The following is a 26,186-nucleotide window of genomic DNA, read 5'->3' on the forward strand; positions in this document are numbered from 1 at the left end:
TTCCTTTTCATACAAGATTTTTATTAGGAAATGAGATGCAACAGAGAAATGACCTGAACACGGCACAATTTCAGTAGGTCCACGCTGTTGCAATTCCACCAGCTTTGCTCTGCGTGTCCTTTATAAGATTTAAAACGTTCCCCCCCTTACACTATGTACAAAAACCTTTTTGGAAGATTTCCTGAAAACAAAAACAAAACATTTAAAAAGCTTTTTTTGTCTTTCATAACGTCCATGACTGGGTGGAGAAGGGGGAAAAAAAAATCAGGGATTTTTTTCTTCTCCTGCTGGAGGAACAAAAACATTGAATAATATCTACAAGAGATGACATTATAGGAAAAAATATGGGGCGGAAGGAAAATTCCAGGGACGTCGTGCTGTTCATTTCTCTTGCTTGGTGAGGTCCTAGAAGACACATACAGAAACAGGGTCGGGAGGGTAAAAGGTGTTTTGAGCCTCAGGGCGATTCGGCCCGGCTGCCCTGAGTTCCATCGCCTGGTTCTGGACTGGCACTCTTGGGCCGGTGCTCTTTGCCATTGCTGGACTCTCGTCGGTGGGAGCGTTCTTTGCTGCGACTGTGCTTGTGTGACCGCTCTTTGCTATGGCTGCGCTCGCGCTTCCTGCTTTTCTCCTCTCCTGCCTCTTGTCGGCTCTTGGAGCGGGAGCGAGAGCGTTTTTTGTTGGTGCGCTCCGCTTTGTGCTTTTTCTCCCTGCTGCGGCTCCGGCTGGAGCGTTTGCTCTTCCTCTCCTCACGATGTCTCCGATCCTCCCTCTCCTCTTTGTGCCGGCGCTCGTCGCCTTCTCCTTTACTCCTCTTGTCTTTTGAACGCTCCCTCTCTTTCTCGCCGGCACTGCCCCGGTCTTTGTGCTCTCGTTCCTTTCGCCGGCTACGGTCTCTCTCTACGGTTTCTGCCTCCCTCTCCTTCTCTCGCTCTTTCCTCTCGTTCCTCCTCTCACGGGTAGAGCTGCGGCTCCGGCGCCGCTCTCTGCTGCGGCTCCGGCGCCGCTCTGTGCCTCGATCAGGAGTTCTTGAACGTCTGCGTTCTCTTTCCCTGTCCCTCTCTGATGCCCTGTCTCGCTCTGCGCGTTCTCGGTCTCGGTCTCTTTCCCTGTCTCTCTCTCGGTCTCGATCTTTGCCTTCCTTCTCTCTGTCTCGATCTTTGCCTTCCTTCTCTCTGTCTCGATCTTTGCCTTCCTTCTCTCTGTCTCGATCTTTGCCTTCCTTCTCTCTGTCTCGATCTTTGCCTTCCTTCTCTCTGTCTCGATCTTTGCCTTCTCTTTCTTTTCGCTGGCGGTCTCTCTCCCTCTCTAGCTCACGGTCAAAGCTGGCCCCACGCCTCTCTCGGTGGTGGCTGCGACTGCGTGAGCGGTTTGGTGATCTCCGGGGGCTCGGGGATTTCCTCGGCGTTCTGTTGGGACACAAGAACAATCAGGTCAGAATCAATAACAAAAACTATGTAGAACAAGGTGGCAGTTGAGAGTTGCTACAGAGCTTCAGACGTCTTAAATAATCAATTTACCTTTAAGTAACTAAAGCTGAACAATGTTTACTTTTACATGGACAGTCAACAGTTCTGTGCATCCTGCTATTGTTTGAATAAGTGGACTAAAACGTGCTAAGAGCCGCTGCTGAGTTTAAACATTCCATTTTACAAATACATTTTTCTTCACGCAATTCAACACTATCCATTGGATTTAATAAATATTTGATTTTCATTTTGACGGTGCAGATACTAGTCCTAGTCATGGCCTAATAGTCCATTAAAAAAATAAAACCAACAATTTTTAAATCCACTCCCCTTTGACCAGAACTGTACTGTGAAATAAAAAAAAAACAACTCTTCCTGCATCCTGCCTGCCTCAGACAGCCCTGCTGGTGTACCTGGAGCGGTGCCGTTCCCCATCCTCCTCTTCCTCCTTGCCGTCCTTCTGTGGGAGCTTGCGTGGGCGGCTCTTCATCTGCTGGTCGATCATCTTCTGCACAGGCACGGGTATCCGTGGAAACAGTGTGGAGAACCACTCAAGCTTAGTAAGAAAGGAACGCAGCATCTCCCCGACTGTCATCACACACCCACCACCTGCTTTCACGTCCAGCTCCTGGTTCAAACAAAACGCAAGCAGAGGCATTAATACAATGGAGTCATTGATTCAGACACGCAAACACAGTTGACAAAAACACTGCTTCTCACAACTTTTTTCTCCAGCTCAAGTCCTGCAGGTCTCCTGCACTGCACAGTTTAGGGCCTTCCCTGCTTTAGCACAGCTTAAGGCAAAGTACTTAACTGTTATATACTGTAGCCCTGCAGGATTTAACATTTCCACATTAGAGTTGAGTAACTCCAGGAGTTAGAACACTGCACTCCATGTCTATGAAATATAGTTAAACTCCTGCAGAGCTGCAAAATCCAGTATTTAGGTGTACTGTAGCACAGGAAAGCAAAAAACTGTAATGTGCAGTAAACCACAAACTTGAACTGGAAAACTGAGTAACAGATGCAGTTTGTGATGACCAAATACTGAAAGTTCACCTCTGTTTTCATCGAGCTTAATGTTACCAGTACTAGAAAAATCAGTGTTGACGTTCGGTGAAAAGATGAACGACATGAGTCTCTCTGCCCAGAGCTCTTACACTGTAGACCTATATGCATCATGAACAGTCAATGTTGAATAGTAGCCATTCAATTACTTTTAATAAAAAACTAATATAATAAATAAATATTTACTAACTCACACCTTTTCTACAAATGTTTTAACTGCATGTAATCAATGTGGCACAATACAATAGTGATACACAAGTGCCTCATGGCTATCAAACCGCTACACCAACTGCATTCCTCAAAATACATTTTGGCATCAGATTTTATTGAAAGCATCCAAATTTCTTGATCTTTCTCCATATTCCTTCCACTGACAACGCTTAAGTCCCTTCAAAACACGTAAACCAATGTTCTTTAAACACAGTCCAGGGTGGGCTGGTTTCCAGCACTTATCACATTGCAGTGGGCAGCAACTTTCTGAATGCTAACACTTCCATTGACTGCTTTGACAGTGTAGGAAGCAGAAAAGCCTCAGATTTCCTCCATTCTACTCCGCCCACTCACTACTAAGCTCCACCTCCACACTTGTTCTCGACCACTAACATGCATGTTTTTTTTTTTTTTTTATCTGCTGAGAGGGTAGGAGATCTGCTGCTACCGAGGCTAGATGAACTCTTCAACAGACGAGCATAATCAATGTGTTTACGCAGGAAACGTACAAACTGTACTGGAGCCTGGCCCCCTAAACTATGCACAAGACAGGCTGACTTAAAGGAGGGAATTAGAAGAGCATTGTGTTTGCACTCACGCACGCAAACCTGCAGTGCAGAGACACATTACCCCATTCACCTGCTGCATAAGGCCATCTAAGAAAGAAAACAGCGAAGTTAGCCAGAGAGGCAGAACCATTGCTTACACACAGCTTCAGTTATAGTGACAGATAAAAGTCCTTTCCTTGTTGTTTTGTTTGGCGTATTAAGGTACATATTGATACAAACATGTGCACCTTTTTAGTACATGTACTAAATCCCTCTCCCCCTAAAATGTAAACTTTGTCCTTGAATCCACATACTACATTTGTGCAGTCCTATATTGTGAAGCCCTCAGGACCAAAAAAAGCCCTCTGAGCTAAAACACTACAGAGAGATGCAGTATGAGTGGCCAGGGTTAACCTGTTGTTGGCTGAATAGGTGGTTGTGTGCCAAGTTGGCTCTCAAAACAATAGTTACATATTATTCCTAACCTCATTTTATTACAGTGAGGAAAATGTACATTTCCATGATGGCTTTACCTGAATGAATACATGGCCTTTTTTGCTCCTTGGCTTGAATTATTTTGACTGTTAGTAATGGTTTACTTAATTGCTTAAATTGCTACTCTTAGATTTCACTATTATAATTTATCCTGATAATTTTATTATATATGTAACAGCTCAGCCACACTGTAAATGAGGGTTACTGTCAATGTACTTTATGTTTAAATAAAAGGTGATTGATAGTCTTACATTCTTAAATATGTACAACTGTAATGCACCACAGGAGGTCATGTCTGAGCAATTTTTTTTCTTAAGTTTGTCACAGAGAAAAATATTTCCCATTTAGTATAAACAGTACATATAAATACAAAAGAAAGTTCAAATACAATGATATATAGTTATAGACCAATGCAATGTTCATGCTGTTTACTGAAGTGCCCTAAAGTTCTCCTTCACATGTGAGAAGCAGTCTTATCACAATGGTTGTTACTCTGTTATGCTCTGCGTATTTTGTGCAGAAGAACAACAGAGACAAACAACCATGTTGATCAACAAAATCACAATGATGGTCTCTTTCAGATCACCCTTTTCTGATTGCCTCAAGTATAGATCCTAACTATTAATGACTTATTTTCCTCCACATTCCACTTTATTTATTTCTGCCAGGGTGGTATTTGATACTATGTGCACAACAAGAAGGCAAAACTTTAAACTTCAATCACACAAAGCAAAAAATTTTTTACAAGCTTTAAATGCTCAATTAGAGCAGCTGCAAGTGGTGTTAACCCCATTCTGTGAAAGTGAATCACTGTTACCTTGGTGTTACCTTATACATATTACAAGCAAATTCATATTACAGCAGTGAAAGATAAAAGCAATTTATCAACTGCATTAAATATATATATATATATATACTTTAACCATCAATGAAAATGGCTGGTATGATCAATGAGTGCCTATACACTATTTTTAATTGCTCCCAGGACAGTTAGATGGTTAGACTAGAGCCTCAAGTCTGAAAGACTATTAAATACTAATTAAAATCACTACTCTGCCAAGAAAACAAAAATACTAGTGCTGTCAATGCATTAACACACAACTAATCTGCAAATTTAACATGTTAACCTTTTTTCAAACACAAATTAATAATCCTACCAAGTTTGCCCCCCTACTTCCTCCCGTACGTCACGCTTATTACAGAGCCTAGTGATATTAGTGGTTTTACTTAGCAATGTAAACAGCGTCGCTACTGTAGAGCTCAGAGTATAGCTGAAATATGGATTTAATCTAATAACTAACTTTCATTCTCTTCCCCTCCCTCATCCCTCTCTCTCTCTCACACACACACAGCTGCTCCTCTCTTTGCTCACTTAATTCAACTCAATGACTGATCCGGCTATTTATCTCTTTAAAAGTTGTTACAGCATTCTCAATTAAAGCTTCTATTAAAACTTGATTAACGCGATTAAACACCACTAATAAATACCACCCCCCCTCTCCAACATGTGAACGAGCACACAATGTCTATAATTGTTAGGTTCTTTATGATGAAGTGACATCAGTTCTAGGCAAAGTACAAAATAAGGCAGATGCCTAAAACTGAGGTGTTAAGCTTTTGTCATGGAGGTCAACTGCACTTTTGTTTGGCACTGCACTCGCTATGGCATAGAAAGGATGAAGAAGCAAACAACTATAGTGGAAGAACATTTCATCAAATGAAGGCAAAGGTGAAACGTCAGCAATGTGCATCACAACTTCCAGCAAAAAGCTTGGCTTTAATTTCTCAGAAGAATAACATTTTTTCCCATGCCCAACCACTCCAAGACAGCAGGCTGCAGGACCACCTGTCACAAGCCTACAAGGCTGCATTAAGCGGTTCAAACAGATTGCTATACTAGTAAGCTGCTCAGATAATAATCCTTGGGGTAGGGCAAGATGCAAAAATGTTTAAGAATACAGTGACCTTTCTTAAAACTGCTGATGAACGAAACTAACAAATGAAATATTTAGATATAACATTTGCATCTTGCCTGTAGTGACTCTGACAGGTGGTGCTGAACTCCAGTGATTGGTCACGAAACAACCTGTGCTCCTCTAAATTAAACGTAAAAAAGGTGAAAGCATTACCCGTGGCGACATACCTCCTCATCATCTAGAAAGGGCTCATACCACTCGATCAGGTCTGCAGGGGGCTGTGTGTATCTGGAAAACAAAGTTACATAGATGGAAATTAGAGTATGTATAACTTAACATATCACCAGCTAATGCATTATTTGCTGATAAATGAAAAAAAAATTATCAGGCCAATATGTAAGTTATAACAGATCACCATAAGTGATGACCATAAATGTGGTTATTTTTATCTTGAGCATGCACTGATGTACGTGCAGAAGTACAGTGGGGGAATTCCCCTTGTGTATTCGACTGGTTGTGTCCCAGCAACGGGAGCAGGTTCATGTAATGTACTACTATTGCGGCAGAAATATGACATTGCAGTTACACCCCCCCAACAACACAAGCCCGATATATTCACCTTCATGTCTAACACCTGGAGTTCTTTTCATGAAATTCTGTCCTTATCTCACTGCAGGCAAAACATTTTGTATTTTAAGCTCACAGGACACGTTTCCAGAATACATCAGCCTTGATTCTTTTGAAATGTAGAGAACGTAGAAGGTTTGAACCAATAGCCCAAACAAGCCAATTAAGGTCTGAGACTCCAGCAAAAAATGATGAGCCCACAACTTTGTGCCCAAACTTTTGCATGCCGCTGTATAATTTAAATATTTTGTTATTGAGGATAAGAGAAATTCCTCCACACAAACTAAGACCCAATAGAACTAGCCCCTACAATAAGGGGTGAGGTGGAGTCTTACCGTATGTACATGAAGCCGAGTGCTCTGATGTATGGGGAGTCTGTGTGTGTGATGAGACCCATCACCTGCTTGCGAGTCAGTTTCAGCGTGAACAACTTATAAAGTAGACAGAATGCGGTGGACACGATACCTCCCGTGCCTACGCCTCGCACCTGCAGCACAAACAGAACAGTTGAGACACTTAAGGAACCAGAAAACAACAAACACTGACATACTAACACACTAAAACTATCCAGAATACCAATTACAGTACTGGAAACGGTGTAAATGTAAGTCATCCAAGTATCTTTCTAATCCTCAATCCAGATTTTTGTTCTACACCACTCAAGAGCGTTAGGAGTCAAACACTCCCAAGACACAAACTGGCTCCGTTCTCTCTCAGGGAGATCTCCATTTTTCTCTTTAGATCAGAGAGAAAAGAAGTTAAAAAGGCACGTACTTCTACTTACCCCTCCGCACATTCCAGTCTGTCCTGCAGTCTTCCGGCTGCCTTTCTCCCACGGCTCTGCATGGGTAACCTGAGGACAGACATCAGAGCTCATTCTCTCACATACATCTAAGCAGTCACCAGATCGCAGACAATAGGAACGTCTAATTTACCAGAAAACATCTGGCAAGGCTTCCTCACAGCCTTAACGGCAGAAGTTTCGTTGATTACAATACAATTCAAACCAAAGTAGAAATGGCTTTGTCATCAGGCTGATTTCAGAAGAGGATGGACTGGATATGGGGGAGATCGGTACTCTACAAGACATGGCACTAGGACCCCTAAAACAAAGCCAACCTGAATATATGAGGAGACCCTCACTACTACTACTTATGGCAAAAGCTGTGGTTATTTATGTCTTTATTTATAATGTATTCAGATAAAGACTGAAGACTTCACTTCAAAAACAACCACAAAATTGACTAAACAGACCTGTTGCCTTTCCCTCACATTATTAGCATTAGCTAGCTAGCTGTGCGGGCTGGCTAACTTCCGTTAGCAAACTCATGCAACACCAATTGCTGGAAAAAGTCCCTAAAATAATGGAAAATATATCTTTTTAAAGCGAAATGTTTTCATTTTTTTCCTTTTCGTACAGCAAATATTCCCAAAGAAGAAGAATAAAAGAACACCACTTTTCCCGCCGGTCTAGTTGCGCCGTGTGACCGAGCAGCATCTCCGTGGTTTGAACGTCCTCCTTACGTTAGTGTTAGCACCGGCTACTTCTCCCAACTTTAACAAGCCAGCGCTAACGTTAACTAGCCCCGGTGGCTAACTAGCTAGCCAGCGCCTTCCAACAAGCTAGCTAGCTACCTAAATGAAAATATAGCTAACAAGACGAACTCTTCAGCCACACTCCCACTCCCCAATGTGCTGATTAAATCTTATTTAACAGCCATTAGCTTCCTCTGACCGGCCACACTTCATCTCTCTGCGGCGGAGGGTTAGCTAGCACTAGCCCCGCGTCGGCGTTACCTTGAAGTAGATCTCGTCCACAACCTCGTGGTAGGTCTTCAGCTCATACAGCTGAACCTTGAAATACGGAGACGATAACACGTTGGTGAGAATCATGGGGTTCAAGTTCATAGTCTTCTCGTTGCCCCACAGCGGCAACACATTGCCGTGTTTGCCGGTGGAGGGTTTGGTCACGGCCTGCTGCTGCTGCTGCTGCTGCTGCTGGTTCCCCGCCATGGCGCTCCGAGAGCGGGAGAAGAGCGGCGAGCTGCCTTACACAACTAGCGGAGGAGCAACCAGCCACTACACCGCCATTAAAGCCCTTCAGAGCCGGTTCCTGGTCCAGATACAGCAGCTAAAATATCCAAATGTGGTGCTCGAGTGTTTATTAAGCGAACTCAATTCATTCGGGTATTAAAACGCGTTTCTACGAGGCGAAATCTCCTCGCTCCTCGCTGAGTGAACCGTAGGACAAGATGGCTAACGCGCTGCCGGGGACGAGCAGGAAACGGAAACTACGTTTGTGGATCGTTTAAAATCGGTGTGTTTTGGTGCAATGCAGGTTTATTTACCCTTCTCTCCGAGTGTGTGTGTGATGTATTAACAAAAACAGGTGTTTACTGTGGTGGATATCGACTGACATGATATAAACATGCAAAATGGCGATTATATTTCACGTATTTACGCGTATTTGTGGACGAATAAGATATCAGCAGTTGCTTTTTCAATCTCTCCCTGTAGTAAACAAACGGCGGCAGGTCGAGGTGATCCACATTGCGCTGAAACGCAGGCAGCTCAGGGGTGGGCGATACCACGCTCCTTTCTCAATCATATATCAAGTAGCACAAGAGCAATATACCGTTACTAAATACCGATACTTATACAGTCCACGTGTTGGCTCTGTCCCATCTCCCAGAACACACAGGGCAAGCAACTGATGCTGCGGTCGAGCCCTCTTCCGAAGTTTGTAGTTTTAAATACAATGTCAATTTTTGTTCATTTTTTTGTTCATGATTTTGGTGTAAAACAACATTTAATGCCCTTAAATAAATGGTTTGTTTGTTTATTTGTTTGTTTTTCGTCAAAAGAAAAAAGTACTTGTTTTGAAAGATGTTCTATGTCGTTCTGAGACACTTTCTCATTGTTTTGAGATATTATCTCATTGTTTTGAGAAAGTGAGTCATTATTGTGATACTTTGTCATTATTTTAAGAGACCAAGTCATTCTTAGATACTTTCACATTGTTTTGAGATACAATCTTGTTTTGCGAAACTAAGTCATTATTCGGAGTTATTATAAAATGCTTTATGTATTTCAAATAATGTTTTCAATAATTAAATGTGGCATAATAATAATTATTTAGCTCAGATTTCCAACAGCAACAACTGTCTGAGTTTGTGGCATGTGGTTTTAGTAATGCTAACTATGTCTGCTCTCTTTTGGCAACAGAAACACAAAGGTAAACAAATAATAATAAATAAATAAAACATTTCCCCTGGGCATTACCTAAACAGATTTTCATCCTTCTTATGATCTCCAAAATAATAAGTAGGAGCCTTTGAAGAGAACTTGAGGACATCACTCAATACAGCCAGTTTACAAATGTACAAAATACAATTATCAAGAGTTTCCTGCTTCAAAGTTACTAAGGTTCTAATCTAGTTTTAGTAATAAATGTCCCAATGAACCCTTGTAACGGTCTTATAAAGCCTTATAGAAACTTTGTTCTGTATAGCTTCTTGGTTCCACTAGAAAAAGCCATATGACCTCTGTAATACTGTTAAAGTATTTTTTTGTAAATAATATGAATAACCCTGTTCATCTTAACAAATAAAGAACATATGTGATTGGTCAACTACTAAACTCCAGGCCACAAGTAGACTGTGAAACATCCTCCATTGAGCCATGGTCGCTCTCTGTGATGAGGTGATGCTATTTCAAAAGCCCAAAGCGTGGGGACTATGTATATATTGCATACACAATGATTACAGTGCTACTTACTGTGTTTTACACCTCAATGGAGCAAATAAATGTAAAGTGTACAGCATGTACTGAATAACTTAAGATACACGAAGACCACACAACAATCTGTTCCCCCTCCACTACAGCAAACATCTCTCTTTTATTGACAGCATACACTCCTTCACAAAAACAATCCTTGAAAAAAAAGACTGTGGGAGATACTTCAGTTACTGGGTATCTACACACAGTTTGCATTTAACAGTTGTTCTTTAAACCTTCAGCAGAACAGTGAAGACAGTATTTTAGTCCAAAAATAAATAACAATTAAGGCATCATCTCACTGCAGTCTTTGATTTTGGCTGTCACTTCTGACACATTGAGACAGGCCATGAAAACTGGCAGTTAGAATATGAAGTAAAGCCTGTAGACAAACACAACAACTGCCTAAAAAGGCACATAGAAACTGCTTAATCAAAGCTAAACTGCATTTCTCAACAAACATTTGGCAGTAACATCCAACATCTCTTTCGGATCAGGGTTTCAGTTTTTTAGTTTTGGAGCTTGTCCTTAAAAAAGTAGTGAAAATGCAATGTACAATCTACAATTTGAACCGTTTTACAGACCAGCTGTAACACTTTTAACCCGCTTGACATTAGAAATTCAATGTGTACGAGTAAAAAGATATTCATTAGTTATATAAAAAAGAAATTTGTATTAAATGTGCAAAATCTAATGTAATTTTAATACAATCCACTAGAAGCTTGACTTTTACATGTACTGAACCTCATTTTTACATGTCAATTTAATTTTAACATGTAATAATAATCTTAACATGTCATTGTGTAATTCCTACCTGCGTAAACTGAAATAAATCATATTAAATTATTATTCCTACTCATAAAATAAGAATTTTGGCTTGTTCACTTTTTTAATTGTACTAATAACATTCCCTTGCTTAACCTGAATTTCCGATATTATACAACTATGCAGTAAAAGGTCAAACGGATTACAACACAGTATAAAGTGAGGTTCTCTTCATTTGAACACGTTAACAGTGGCCTAAACACAGGCTATGTACATGATCAACCACAAGAGGGAGCAGCGTTTCATGTGATTTGGTGACAGCTGTATAGCGAGGCTGCAGCGTTTACATCTGCCTCTCTTTGGGTGAGGTGTGACGACCTTTGCCACATTTGTCCATCACTCCCTGTCTGAGCGGGATGTTGCATCATTAGCTGGGTCCTGCTCAGGTTGTGTCTAGCGCTTAATAACCACCTGCTCGAAGGCACCAGTACCAACCCTGAGCGAGGAAGGGAGGGAGAGAGAGTGAGTGAAAAATCAACATGCTTTATCAGCCCACACCCATCAACGACCTAGGACAAGTCACAAACACAATACACATCATATTTTCTTAAGATATCTGTGCAGTACACGCAATCTAATCAGCTACAAACATTACGAACCATATCACACAGGTGCCCTGACAGGAGAGAACACCAGTTGCCATGGTGACCCTACTAAAGGTGTCACAAAGGAATACACACCTTATGTGCTGAGTGCCCAATGCTGTGCTACCACCGGGGCCGACGAACAGCCGCAGACCTTCCTCTGCAACACACACATGCACACAAACACATTATGGACATAGTAGAGACTCCAACAAAAGCAGGATAAACTATTTGATAAGGGAGCAGGTGTCCCAGTACTTTTGTCCATATTTTGGATCATCTATTCATCATGAATATTTAAAAATTCATTAAAAAAATGTATTATAAAAAGCAACTTCAATCATGTTGATGCCCCACTGACTGTAACAGGGAGAATGGCATCTCTGTCATAGCCACTCCAACCTAGAACACTGTGGAACACTATTAGCTCCCCCTAATAAACTTGTGGAGCTGGTGGAGCTGTATAAGATCTCTTTCAGGAACGGTGTAAAACTGCGTCAAACTAAGTCAAATTTCGGTAAAAAAAAAAACATCTCTACCATCTCTACCATCAGCTTATTTTCTATTTTCTCACTGTTCCATTTGTATTGACGGCAGTGGTGTAAAAATACAATTACACTCCGCACCTGTAGGGGGAGTGTAAAACACAGTACAAGACCACTTTTACTGTGCATAATACTGCTTTAAATAAAGCTAAGAAATCTGCTACAGTAGTCGTTAAGCAGACAGTGCTGCATCCCTTAGTTTGGAAATGATACACAGACACACCACACATACACACAGCAGGAAAAGGGCAAAGTGTGTCTCAAGCGCTTGTGCAAATCAAATTCTATTGCAAAACCTACAACTCATCTACTTTCCGTTAGTTACTGTGAATGGCAACAGTAGCTCCAGCTATTATCTTCCCCTATTGCTGTAATTGGAGATAATAGAGAATAATGAGCTTACGCATTTGAATCTGGCATCTAGGATATGTCAAAAGACCACAATGACTTTCATGACTAAGACTGTTGCAACACCATGATTCAGTACAATAAGGTGTATTGTGCTCCTTAACCCCTTAATGCAGAAAGGCTTATTACACACAATCTGGTGGGGCTATTCTTTGGTAACAGAAGTTTGTAATAAAACTTTCGGCCTGCCGGCAGACCATAGACTGTTTAAAGGGTTATCCAGGTTGTTGAAGGTGAGTGGAGCTAGCCAATAAAAATGAGATGAGATGAGACTGATCTGATATTGGGCCAATATCAGCACAAAATACTAAAGCAGATATAAGATCTCATTCTATTACATATCAAGTTCAAAATAAACCTAAAAGTGAAGTAGGTCATCACATTACAACACTACATGTGACCACAGTAGTCACAGACTACCAATGATTACAGAAGAACAACAAGATGCCTGTACGGATGGGCATATTTGCTATTTTTCAGTAAATTAAGGAACTTGTAGATGGCCATCTTAAGTGAAGAGCTTCAATTAAAAACATTGATTTTTGAAGCTTCATAGTTTTTAAAACAAAAACACTATACTACACTATACACTATACTGAAACATTTTACTGGTAGAAGGAACAATGGATTAAACCACCAAATTCTGATTCTCATCACACTCTCTGTTAAAAAAGCTGAAGACCAGTAGAGGATGACTTCTACAGCAGAATAATAATCCTAAACACAGCTCAGAATCCACAATGGACTTCCTCAAGAGTCCCCTGAACTAAATATCATAAAGATCTGTGGAAAGACCTCTTACAAGGAAAACTGGCCAAACATCCCCCAAACAAGACCTGAAAATCTTCGCTGGCTACAAAAAGCATTTTTCAGCTGCGATACTTGCCAAAGGGGGTGCTACTAAGTACTGACCATGCAGGATGCCCAGACCGTTGTTTCTTTTGTCAAAGTTATATTTAGGAATGACACTAATAAACACTGTAAATGAGTTGAATCAGGTGGGCTAGATGAGGGATGCCACAAAGATATGCATAGTGTTAGAGTCTCCTATACTATGACAGGAAACCAATGTAATAAATAATACTTCAAATAAAAAGAAAATATCTAATTACTAATCATAATTGTTGTAAACATACTGAAGCGCAATGTTAAACTTACACAAACATACAATAGGTTATAAATAAGTGTGTATCTGTGTGTATTTTTTGTGAACAAAGGGGACAGAAAATGTGGTTACCCCATTAAACTCGGCTGTTTAAAGCTGTGCTTTAACTCACAGGTTATATGTAGTGTAAGCAGTCTAGGTTGTATAAGCATGTCATAATCTTGACCCTAGTGGTCAGGATAGGATGTTTAGGAGATGTCTTCAGTGGGCATTTTCTAAATAAACACGCTGGACAGTGTTGGGAGAGGAAGTTCTACATTCTATAAAAGTCTGTGGGAGCTTAAGGGCTTCAAGTGCCTCCCTTTAGAAAATAGATTTGTAACACAACACAATGGCAAGCTTCAGGTTTTAGAATGTTTCATGTGGAGATATGAGCGATAAGGGTGGCACCTGTTGTCTGGCGGAGATTATAAGAACCTGGCTGAGTCATTCAGAACTGCTAAGTGAGCAAACATTTAATGAGGCTGCATTAAAGTGCTACAATCTAACCAATAAGGGTTCTACTACAGTGGAACTCTTTTTGGTGTTATTTTCAACCATCTACCAATATATTTCCACCAATTCATACCTTTCATAAAGATACCTTCAACCAAGCAAGGGACCATTTAAGAATCTGAACAAGAGTTGTGATGGTTCTATATACAGTAGAAACTCTGCCTTTCCTAAAGAACCCATAAATAATCCTTTTTAATAGTGTAGTTGGCTAAAAACGTGTGTGCGTGTTTGTGTTTTATGTAGCACTGGTTTGTCTGTGGCTGTAACTATGGCAAGCGCACCATGCCACAGTTCACTGTTTGTGTGAGTGTATGAGTGTATGTGGGGGCATGTGCGTGCCTGTGCTTCACTTATTTGTTTTTGGAAGGAAGGTAACTAGGGTAACAGTGTCGTTTCCACTAAGCCACAGTACCACAGATGCTTCCAACATGCCAGTATGACAGTGAAGTAACAAGAACACAAAACCTTTACTTGAGGAAAAACAGAAGTAACTTGATGTGCTATTACTACGTTTAAAGAGCCTAACCAACTACTTTTAAATCTGAATGTGTGTGAGAACGTGTTCTTACCATTAATCACTAAACGTAGTTCAGAAGGGTGTGCCGTCTCTAGATTAGTTACACATGGACACCAGACAATACATTCAACAGACTGGAGCAAAGTTGCTTTTAATTAGCGCATGAGCTAACACGCAAACACTTGCCTCATTAAAATCAGGTGTATTTAGTGGCATTCTTTCAGGGTATTCACTTTAGTGCCTGAAAATACATATGTCAATACCCTTAAAATCACTAAAACCTAACACTGAAAGTGATGAATTTGTGTAAAACCTAAATAATATTCTATAGATAATTTAAACTATATCATATTTACTTGCTTAGTATCCTGTAGTAAACAATATTTGTCCTTAATTTACTTTTCTAATAGAAATCCTGTAGAAATTGCTGTATTATTACTATAGCTCTGTTTCATAAGAATATGTTAATATTAGCATGTTTTGTTTTTATTTTTATTACAGTACAATTAGAAAAAGACTGAACAAGTGTGACTTGTTTGGAAGGGTTGCCAGTAGAAATTCTTTTCTCCTCTGTATACCAAAGCATTCTAGAGTCAGATGTAAGGCCATTTATCCAACAGTTAAAGCTTGGTCAAAATTGGGTCATGCAACAGGACAATGATCCCAAGCATACCCACAAAATCTACAACAGGATGGCTGAAAAAGAAAAGAATCAGGGTGTTTCAAAGGCCCAGTCAACGTCAGACCTCAAAACCTGCTATGGCAGGACCTTAAAAGAGTTGTGCACAACAAATGCCCAAATGTCCGATGTGAGGAACTGACTAAGTCAGAATATCATCATACTTCAGGTTATTGCTGCTAAAGACGGTTCTATCCACTATTCATTCATGGGGTGTACTTTTTTTACACACAGCTTTTCCAGTTTAGCTTAAATTTAAATTGTGGTGTTGGTTTAGGCTTCTTTATCCACCTTTATTGAGTACCTACCCTCAGCACTGGAGTCTAGTATACTGTGGCTAAAATCCTGGCTCTGTAAGATCTTCTCTACGATGTCATCTGCATCTACTCTGGTAGCATCCATCCTTTTCAGCTGGGATTCCACTGAATCCTGCTTTAATAGGTGCCTGGGAAACATAAAATACACACAATCTTTGTGTTTCACAAAACAAATAAGTATATACAAATACAAATGAACCCACAAAGATGCATATGTGGAAGACCGACCACTCTCATATACATATACACCCCAGTACCTGTAGGCTCTGTCTGTGCTGCTGCAGTGTGACGGGGAGCAGGGATGTTGGGGATCGCTGGCTGCAGAGTAAGTGGACTGACAAAGGGTGGATTCTCGGTCATCGCTGCTCTCTGGTAGACTCCCCACCCCTATTGAGCCACTGTCCACTGACATGTTCCTTTTATGGGAGAGCTCTGTCAGGCTTGAGGAGCGCGAGTGGCTTGTGCTGTAGCCTAGTGGAGACCACAAACAATCGGCTATTAGACTGTAAACATGACTAAAAATGTCTTAAGACTTAAGACAGTTAAGACAGTTTACTTAGAATGGTGTAATATAGAAAAAACATCCAGTGAGCGTCAGTTTTGCAGACAGAAACACCTTGTTGATGCAAGGGGTCTACAGAGAATGGTCAGACTGGTCAGACATCTCTGTCGATCTGACAGAAAGGCTACAGTAACTCTACAGTACAGATAACCAATCTGTGCAACTGTGGTGAGCAGAAAAGCATCTCAGAATGCGCAACACGTCCAACCTTGAGGTGGATAGGCTACAACAGCAGAAGACCACACCAGGTTCTGTCCACTTCTGCCAGCCAAGAACTGAAAGCTGAGGCTGCAGTGGGCACAGGCTCACCAAAACTGGACAGCTGAGGACTGGAAAAAAGTAGCCTGGTCTGACGAATCAAACCGAATTCAGAATGAATCCATAGGCCCAACCAGCCTTTTGTCAACAGTCCAGGCTGGTGGAGGAGGTGGTGTAATGGTGTGGGGAGTACTGTCTTGGCACACTTTGGGCTTGGTAATACTAATCAATCCTCTCTTGAATGCCACGACCTATTTGAGTATTGCAGATGATCATGTGAATCCCTTCATAGGCACAATTTACCCATCTTCTAACGGCTACTTCCACACAATGACGCACACTCTCACAAAGCAACAGTCTCTCAAACTGGTTTCATAAACATGATGATGAGTTCACCATTCTTCTGTAGCCTTTTCAGTCACCGGATATGAATCCAGCAGAACAGCTTGTGTGGGATGTGGCAGAACGGGAGAATCGCAGCATGAAAGTGCTGCTGAAAAATCTGCAGGGATTATGTGATGCAATCGTGTCAACATGGACCAAAATCCCAAAAGAACGTTTCCAACATTTTGTGGAATACATTAAACAATGAATTGAGTCTGAACAAAAGGTGGAGTTAGTATAGTCGTCCTAATGAAGTGCTTGGTGGGTGTAACAATTATTATAATGAATAGAAAGCACATACAATACCATGGGTATAATATCATTATCAATATATTAGAATAGGTTAGTATTGTTCGTCAGAAATGAAATCAACCCCTAGACATGACATGACATACTAAATTCTGCTATTTTAAATATTAGCACAATTTGAGAATCTCTTTCAGCAGATAGAATGTGATATAGCTCTATAACCAAAATAATAATATACATGTTGGACTATAATAACACTTCAGTACTAATACTGTACTAAATACTGTACTAACATTATATATTACATTATAAATCTGGGAGATACTGTAAATAGACCAGAAATAATATATTGCACATTAGGGTACTAATAGGGTACTAAATACTTTACAGGTTAGCATTGTAAATGGCCTGTCACAAACCTGATAGCTTTGACTGCTGGCTGGCGTAACTGGATGTTCTAGAGTGACCACGTCCCCAGAGCTCATCAAGAACAGTGCCAGAGCGGTTCTTCCCTGGGTTCTCTACAGAGTTTGACAAAAAAGCAGTATTAAAAATAAAACAAAAGGGGAAAAGGCATAGCTGGGTCATACCATTAAAATATTTATGAAAATCTTATTAAATTTTATGTAATAAAGTGAATCCTCAGGGTGTACCCTACATTAGGAATCATTTTACAGCCCTCTATGATTTAAAACAAATGCCATTTGATTACATCATACCATGCACTGTTTTTGATGTCTCTCCTCCTCTCCTGTCCTCCTGCAGACTCTCGACTTCTACAGGGAAACCAATGGTCGTTGCTGTGGAAGGAGGCCTAAAGGGGTCAAGTAAGAAAGAAAAATACATAAAAAAAGAAAATAATTCATTTAAACTAATACAAAGAACCACATACAAATCATTACTATCATGATGGAATGACACCTTAACTGCAAGTAGTGAACAATGAACGGTTCATTAACAAACAATATTTAGTATAGATACACACTTCTGTACTTATAGCACATGTACTTATGGTCAGTGGCAATCTGTCTTGCCCTCGTACATGAGACACTATATTTTACACTTAAACAAGCCAGTCTGACTGTCTGACACCAAAGAGCTCACAATAATTGATTTAATGTCTTTAATCATATTAATTTATAAATATTTTACCCATTTAATTTTATTATTATTCTTTTTCTGTTATTTTAATTTAATATTTCCTTTATTCTGTCTGACAATTTTTTATGATATTCTAAGCTATTTTTCATTTTAATTAGGGGAAAAATAAAAATATAAAACTAATAATATTTAATGTGTCATTTACATTTAGTTTTACTTATTTACACATCAACAAATTCTGAAATTCATAGAAGTAAAATCAGCCACAGAGACAGCAGTGCCAACTGTGATACTTGAGAGAAGTTTAAGCATACTTAACATTGTCAAAGCTTAAATATACTTTAGAATCGATTCAAATAAACACCTGAACACACCTGAATAAATAAGTAATCTTTCCTGAGAATATAATAATTTTATACATCCATGAGCAATCAAATCAAAGTTTATTATACAAAAGAGAAGAGCTTCCAGTTAAATCTTGTAAGCCAAATGCAAGCTATTTTGAAGCTCTCAGCTTCAGTCGCGCACCTGTAAACACTGTATCAAAGAAGGCAGGAAGCGAGAGAGCCAGACTTCCTGTGAGCCTTCAGACTCTGTGGTCAGACATAAACTAACTTGTGAAACTATGAGCTGCTGCAGAAAACCTGCCACATGCTTGCACGCACACACACACGCACACATACACATCACTGATGCTGCTGAGGATGAAGTAAGTAAACAAAATAAATAAAAATCTTACGTTTTAAAGCAGGGATCTCCAGACATCAGCTGCATACTGATAATCACCTGTTGAAAATAATAAAAAAGGATTTTTAAAAACAATTTATACTAATTGATTCCAATCTTGGTCATTAACTGCTTATATGAGTAAAATGCCTTTAAAATACCACGCTTATAAAGCAATAACAGACGGAGAAACAGGTAGAGGTCACCTGCCCCTAAAACAACCCTCTAAATTGTAAATTTCTAGCATTTGGCTCTAATCGAGAGCAACTAACAATGCTATCAAACACTGGACTGTCACCAATTTCATCTTTGTTAATACATGCCAAAATAATATCAATGTATATCAATCTATATCAGAATACATTCATTTGTTTTGCACAGATAAATCAACATGATGTGAAACATGGTATGAGTTACTTTAGGCCACAAAAACGAATTTTTGCATTGATGAGCTTAACATGTATTAGGCAGCACTTTTACCTCAGCACAAACTATGCATTTCTGGACAAGCTGAGAGTTACAGAACCATCACTGAAAGTGAAAGAAGCATGTGAACTGAGGCGATAGTTATATTACATAATTTTACATGAATATGACTTCGGTTACACAGCTTTACACAGTTCTCATTAGCGTTTCACTGGCTGCAAGTTACATACTGCAATTTCTGCCATGTTGAGCCTGGAGTTATTATGGCAACACTGGCACTAATAATGTGACATAATACTGCTGTGTTTCATTCAAATATATCCATGCCATTTTACTAAATACTTCAAAACAACTATACTTAAATAGATTTTTGTTGCATAGATTTTGGCATGCATATTACTAAGAAGACATTGGTGATAGTGAAGTTCAGTGTTTGTTAGCAATATTATTATTACCATCTCTCTTTGTAAACTAAAGAAGCAAATTTCAGCCTTGGCTGATCGATTGCATCTGGAGTGAGTGATACATCATGCTGATTTAATTTTAAAAAGTTGTTTCTTTAAGAGTCTTGTACAAGGCATAGTGTGGTTTGTACACTATCCCCTGCCATTGGTGTTACTTACTACACTACGCCCACCACTGACAACAATCTGTGGTCACTAGCATGTAAAGTCTTTCGAGTACTCATATAAAGTCACAATATGAGTACTGCACACATGCCACGGATGTAATCTCCTTCAAAACCCAAATGAAAACATGCTTCTCAATACTTACAGTTATTGAAATGGTTACTAATAATATTAAAAAGTCTAATAATAATGAAATAACATGTAAACCAAAATATGGTATTTTCCCACTTGATTCGAGAGAACGGGTGAGAATAAGCAAAAAAATAAACCTTCAGTATAGAGTTGTCCTGACGGGTGTGCTTGGTGTCATAGCCCTCCAGCAAGCAGCGGCGTGTGGTGCTTCCTGAACCAGCAAACTCTGCTAGATTCAGATCTGCAAAGCCAAGCTGTGAAACACACAGACCCAAATACACACAGTAAACAGACATATATGCGTGATTACCTATCATTTTAAACTGACAGTGTTCAGCTGTACACCCAAACAAGACATTATGAAGACTCATTTTACATAAATGAACAATTACATAAGTTATATACATATAATCCTGAGAGGTTTTTAGTATTAGTATTTTAATAGTAAGTTACTAGAAGGTCTCCAATGTTAAGACTTTCAATACCCACAATACCCCACCCCAAACAACAGAGGTTGTACACTGGTGTAGACAGACTCTAACTTAATTATAGGCTTTTTCACAGTATCCTGTTATTATGTGAACTGCTGAACTTGTTGGTTTATACATTTAAGCCCTCTTAAGAGCCACAATTACAAATGAGACATTGAACAAATGTTACCTTTGCATACGTCTTGCCACCTTTAAGCTCCTAAAACACAAAGAAAAAAAAACACAACATAAAACATACAGATACAAAGATACAAACATTCAATCTCAAGTCTGTAGCAGTTCTTTTAGCATAAATGATCTGGTGCTAGTGGTTGACGTTATGTGGATAGCTAAAATCAACGAGAAATTAGAAATGAGCTTCCTAAATACATGTAAAAAAATAAATAATAATATAGGTCCTGCTCAGACCATAATGTCAGGTGATTTAGATGGTAGCGGTCAGCAATGGCCCTCCAGTAGCAGTAGGTCAATCTGAGTATTATCAGAATAAGGGTTAGAAAACCTTTTCTATGTTTTCTTCCTCACCTTTCTCACCGACACTCTGCAAACACACGGATCCAAAACGCCAGTTCCAGCACTTGCACTCATCTTACACAGGAAGGAGAACCTCTTCCTCCATCCCACACAGTTATCTAGAACTGGCTGCCTGGGAAAGAACCAAGGAAATGTTAGATGTGATGAAAAAGTATACTGTAGCGCTGGGCGATATAGCTTCTGTACTGACAATGGTGTCCCACAACAATAGTCAATTTTAGTTTCGGAGAAATTCACAATACGCAAAAACTGACTAGCTGATGGTTTAAGGTTCAGCTAAAGAATTCAGAGGTAGTTCTCCTTCGTTATTCCATCCTTTTTGCGCAATGTACCAGTTTTACCATTGCTCCTCTCTCAAGTCTTTGGCGTAGGCCCTGTTTTCCTGTTTTTAAGTCTTAGAACAACTGGATCCTTGCAGATACGGCAGTACAGGGGTATAGCCGAGCCCCTGGGCAACTGGGCAGGATCTTCATCTGAAATTATCTTCATCTGAAAGCAGCAAAGTAGCTGTGTAAATAGAGGTCTTTAAACACACGTGGAAGCGGATGATGATGGTTGAGGTAAGGATGATGTAGCATTAGAGTCTCCTGGTAGAACTTTCGCTGATGCTTTTATTTCCACTGGCAGCGAAACAGCCCCAGAGCATGATGCTACCACTACAGTTGGTACAGTGTTCTTGGGATTGAAGGCCTTACATTTACATATTCAAACAGACCTCTGGCCATTGTGGCCAAACAAGTCAATCGTTTCTGGCCATGAAACGTTTTTTCCTTTGCCCATGTGATCAGTTTCAAACTTTAGTAGAGCTTGAAAATGCCAATTAAGGAGCAGAGGCTTCTTGTTTTTAGATTCCAGCAGCTTCTACTTCATGAACGCCTTGGTTCTTTGAATGTTCTTAACCTTAGAAGAAAGCTTCTTCCAGACCCTGGCAAAGGTCTTGTACTTTTGTGTAGCTGCTCAAATTGATTATCTTGGAATCTGCAAGTGGTTTAGAAGTGACATTCCTGCCTTGTGTAAATCTACAATCATGCCTTTCAGGATCTTCACTGAGCACCCTGACCATTGTACTGTGTGTTGGTCAATGCAATGTGTCAAACAAACTATCAAACAAGCTATCAGCTGTAGTCAATCATGATCACTAACAGTAAGTGTAGACGCTTTGGCCACGGCAAGTTAACATTTTGGAACTTTCTGGAGCACTGAATTAGTATTTTAACAGGGTGTATGAATATGTTTGACATGTTTGGTTTTAGAAAACTCTAAAAATTCAAATCCCAAAAAAATGAACCAAAGCACCAAAGTCTTGTTTTGGTTTTTGTTAGGTTGTACACTCATTCTGCTTCGGAAAGAAAGCAGCTCAAAGAAATCACTAAAAGCCCAATATTGTCATGACTTTCAGTGTCTGTATCAGTGTATGTAAACCATGATGTGAACTACCATTAACCTAAAAGCCCCAGAAAAAACTCCATGCGGCACCAATGACGAAGCACAGGCCCTCAAGAGCACGGACCGCTGGCAGCCGGAATGTTTGCACATTTGGAAAATGCGCACGATCACCATGGAGAATGGCAGACGGAGGCAGGGGCTGACTCGCTCACAGTAGTGGGTTCTACCCACGACTGCCGCTGACTCACACACTCCCTCATCCATATCACACATCTCTCCACCTCACTGGCCAGGAACACGCACAGCATCATTTGAACGAGCAGAGCTCCACAGGGAATTACCTAACGGCTCAGGTTTCATTTCCCAGTTAGAAAACACTACTGGAGGCACTACTCAAATTACTGATCCTCCACAATTACTGCTACTACTATTATTATTATTACAACAACAACAAATTTAAACAATTTAACAGTATGTATAGTATGAGCATGAACTACTGTTACTGTATTGCTTGCTGGAGCTGGAGGGTAAGTTTCCTGCACAGTTTATCAGAGATTTACTACTCAAACACACTGGGTTCAGCTAATCTGTTAAAAGTCCCATATCAACCTCACTGAGATAAAAGAGTTTGGCATAGTAAGTGAAATATACCATTCACTTCCTAGTTCATCCAGTTTATATACATTTATACATAATAAGTCATAAAAAACAATGTATTTACATATATCCACTGGATCACCATACAGCAGTTTAGCTCTGCCCATTTACACTGTTAAAGTTAGGAGTCAGCCTTGACTGTTTTTTAAATGAGGCACAACATATATCAGTCTTAAAGTCACAGTATGAAAAGATAACCTTTTTAATTCTCAGGGCTAAAGTGGTGTTGAAAGCAATTGGCTTATTAATCCAAACAAACATCATTGGTAAAATTAATACAGCTCAAGAAAAATGTAGGATACAGGTCCTTTAATTATCAGGTTTAGTGGGTGTGCCTGGGTTTGGGGAATACTTAACTGGGCTGGACCACCACTCTTGAAATAAACATCCTAAAAGGGTTGGAAATCCCAAAGAAGAACCATCTTTGGGCCACTAATGAACCTTTCAAAGAGCTGTCCTTTAAGACCCCCCCCCCCCCCCCCCCCCCAAAAAAAGGACTTTTTTGGAACCTGTTCTTTGGCATTGCTCCTCAGAACCTTTTTTAAAGACGTTGCCGTTTCAGTCTAACACTAATAAAAGTTTTTAACCCCTTAACGCATTTGTGCATTATTCAGTTCTATGCAGAAACTATTGCAAATAGTATTTGATAACTGCTTACCATGGCAAATCTCACAAAGGTCCCACAGTGTTCTATTTTAGGGCCTATGAAACTGCCGTTAATTCTAACAGTAATGTAGTTATAACAGTGAAGAGGCGTGGGCTAAGGGGTTAAATTAGCTCTATTTACTCATATTTCATATCATTTCATACAGAGACTTTAATTGCCTCTTTCATAGTCAGAGGAACTCTCTGTAAAGTCAGTCACTCAGATCAAGACAAGACAAGACAACCATATTCACTATTAGTGCTGGACACAGATGGATTTAGGGCCTCCGCCTTTAACCCATCCGTGCAGTAAACACACACATACACACTAGTGATCAAACACACACAGTCACAGTGAGCACACATGCCCGGAGCGGTGGGCAGCCAACACAGCTGCCTCACCTGGGGAGCAGGGAGGATAAAGGGCCTTGCTCAAGGGCCCATCATGATATGAATGGGTGAAGTTCTCAAGCGCATGTGAATCTGAAAGGGATTGAAACCTGGTTGATCAGAAGAAATTCATCGCTGATCTGGGATTCTACTATTGGGATTCTGATTCACTCAAGCTGTCAGGATTTTGCCCCATTAATCAAAGATCACGAGCTAATCCTTTCGTCCATTAATGGGCTAACGAACGCGTAAACCATTATCATATGAATGAAGCTGCCAATGTATCTTTGAACTAGGAGGACAGAGGACAGAGAAATGACATACACCAGTGTATACCAGCTTCACGCTAGTTTGGAGGACAAAAACCTCAAGATTCACAATAGCTGTGTGCCTGGTATGGAGTATGAAGCAAAACACTGACAAAAAGCTCAGTGTTCACACTTCTTTTGCACTGCTATGAGCTTCCTTGCACTGCTGTGTCTGAAAAGCTGTTAAGCTGTCTGTGCACAACACTGCCTCTACACACTGTCTGCAACGTCCATATATGTCTGTGTTGTTACATATAGGGGCAGTGGTGGCTCATTGGTTAGACTGCTGGGTTAATAGGGTTACACATACAGGGAACACTAAGATGCCACTGTTGGGGCCTTGAAAAAAGGAGGCCCTGAACCCTTGCTGCCTCTCTCTGCTGCAGGGGCACCATAGGCTAAAATGCTGGGATGTGTGTAAACTTTAAAAGGTGCACGTATTTGTCACTGTACACTGTACACTGTACAGCAAAATGTGTCCTCCGCATTTAACCCATCTGGTAGTGAACACACACTCACACACACACACATGTGTTAGGGGCAGTGAGTACAGACACACACCCAGAGCGGTGGGCAGCCAACTCCAGCGCCCGGGGAGCAGAGAGGGTAAAGGGCCTTGCCCATGGGCCCAACAGTGGCAGCTTGCCGAGCCCGGGAATCGAACCCACAACCCTGTTATCGATATCCCGGCGCTCTAACCGCTGAGCCACCAAACTTTAAAAGGTAAAGGTTAAGGTGCACGTATTTGTCACTGTACAGTGTACAGCGAAATGTGTCCTCCGCATTTAACCCATCTGGTAGTGAACACACACTCACACACACACACACATGTGATAGGGGCAGTGAGTACACACACACACACACACCCAGAGCGGTGGGCAGCCAACTCCAGCGCCCGGGGAGCAGAGAGGGTAAAGGGCCTTGCTCAAGGGCCCAACAGTGGCAGCTTGCCGAGCCCGGGAATCGAACCCACAACCCTGTTATCAATATCCCGGCGCTCTAACCGCTGAGCCATCACTGTACTGTGCCACTTTACTGTATTGTAGAAGCATGGATGGCACAATACAGCCACATTACTGTTACTACATGTTGCAGATGAATAGGCATATTTTGCATACAGCTCACTGTAGTTGCTGATGATTTTTCCTCACAAATCTAGCGTGACTTTAGCTGGTAACTTTAGCAGCTTTCATGGACCTTAAAAAAAACAGCATTGTGAAAATAGACAAACGTCAGCAGGACGGTAGGAAAGAGGTCTGACGTCAGCTAGATTACTACAGCTACGTTTACCTTAATACACCTCAGGACTACAAAACCCAGTAATGGCAGCTAGCTAGATTTATAACTACCTATAACACATTAATAACTAGCTAACTAACTAAGTGTTAACAGGTCAGCGCTGGCTCCTTACCTCGAGGACTCCTCTGTGAAACCTCCATCTGTGAGCCTGACTTTACAGAACAGGACGCCGTTCACGACCGGCACAGCCGACAGTTCCTCCAGCTCGAAATCCACCTTAAATTTGAACTTCTTTTTCTTCATCATGATGAAGGACATCGGGCTCCTGTACTCTCGCGTCTCTCTGAGCTCTCTCGGACGCAGTAACGCCGCACAGCCGGACAGAGCGCCGCTGCTCTCGGTCAGGGAGATTTAACTGTCACCG

General features: G+C 40.6%; 2 protein-coding genes across 2 annotated transcripts; both read right to left on the reverse strand.

Moving 5' to 3' along the window:
- prpf38b (pre-mRNA processing factor 38B) lies at positions 1-8,614 on the reverse strand. The gene is made up of 6 exons (XM_072669066.1): positions 8,131-8,614; positions 7,118-7,186; positions 6,669-6,820; positions 5,934-5,994; positions 1,883-2,097; positions 1-1,409 (listed from the first exon to the last, which is right to left on the reverse strand). Exons 1-6 carry the CDS (start codon positions 8,344-8,346, stop codon positions 458-460), a joined length of 1,665 nt encoding a protein of 554 aa, XP_072525167.1. The 5' UTR covers positions 8,347-8,614; the 3' UTR covers positions 1-457.
- A 1,584-nt stretch (positions 8,615-10,198) lies between these two features.
- eeig2a (EEIG family member 2a) lies at positions 10,199-26,164 on the reverse strand. Its single transcript, XM_072668663.1, has 11 exons — positions 25,935-26,164; positions 21,129-21,249; positions 20,773-20,802; positions 20,250-20,366; positions 18,939-18,985; positions 17,818-17,912; positions 17,518-17,619; positions 15,903-16,116; positions 15,637-15,773; positions 11,616-11,679; positions 10,199-11,371 (listed from the first exon to the last, which is right to left on the reverse strand). Exons 1-11 carry the CDS (start codon positions 26,078-26,080, stop codon positions 11,329-11,331), a joined length of 1,116 nt encoding a protein of 371 aa, XP_072524764.1. The 5' UTR covers positions 26,081-26,164; the 3' UTR covers positions 10,199-11,328.
- Between the last annotated feature and the right edge of the window lie 22 nt (positions 26,165-26,186).

Source organism: Salminus brasiliensis, chromosome 23 (assembly GCF_030463535.1).
Source record: "Salminus brasiliensis chromosome 23, fSalBra1.hap2, whole genome shotgun sequence".
Taxonomy (NCBI): Eukaryota; Metazoa; Chordata; class Actinopteri; order Characiformes; family Bryconidae; genus Salminus; species Salminus brasiliensis.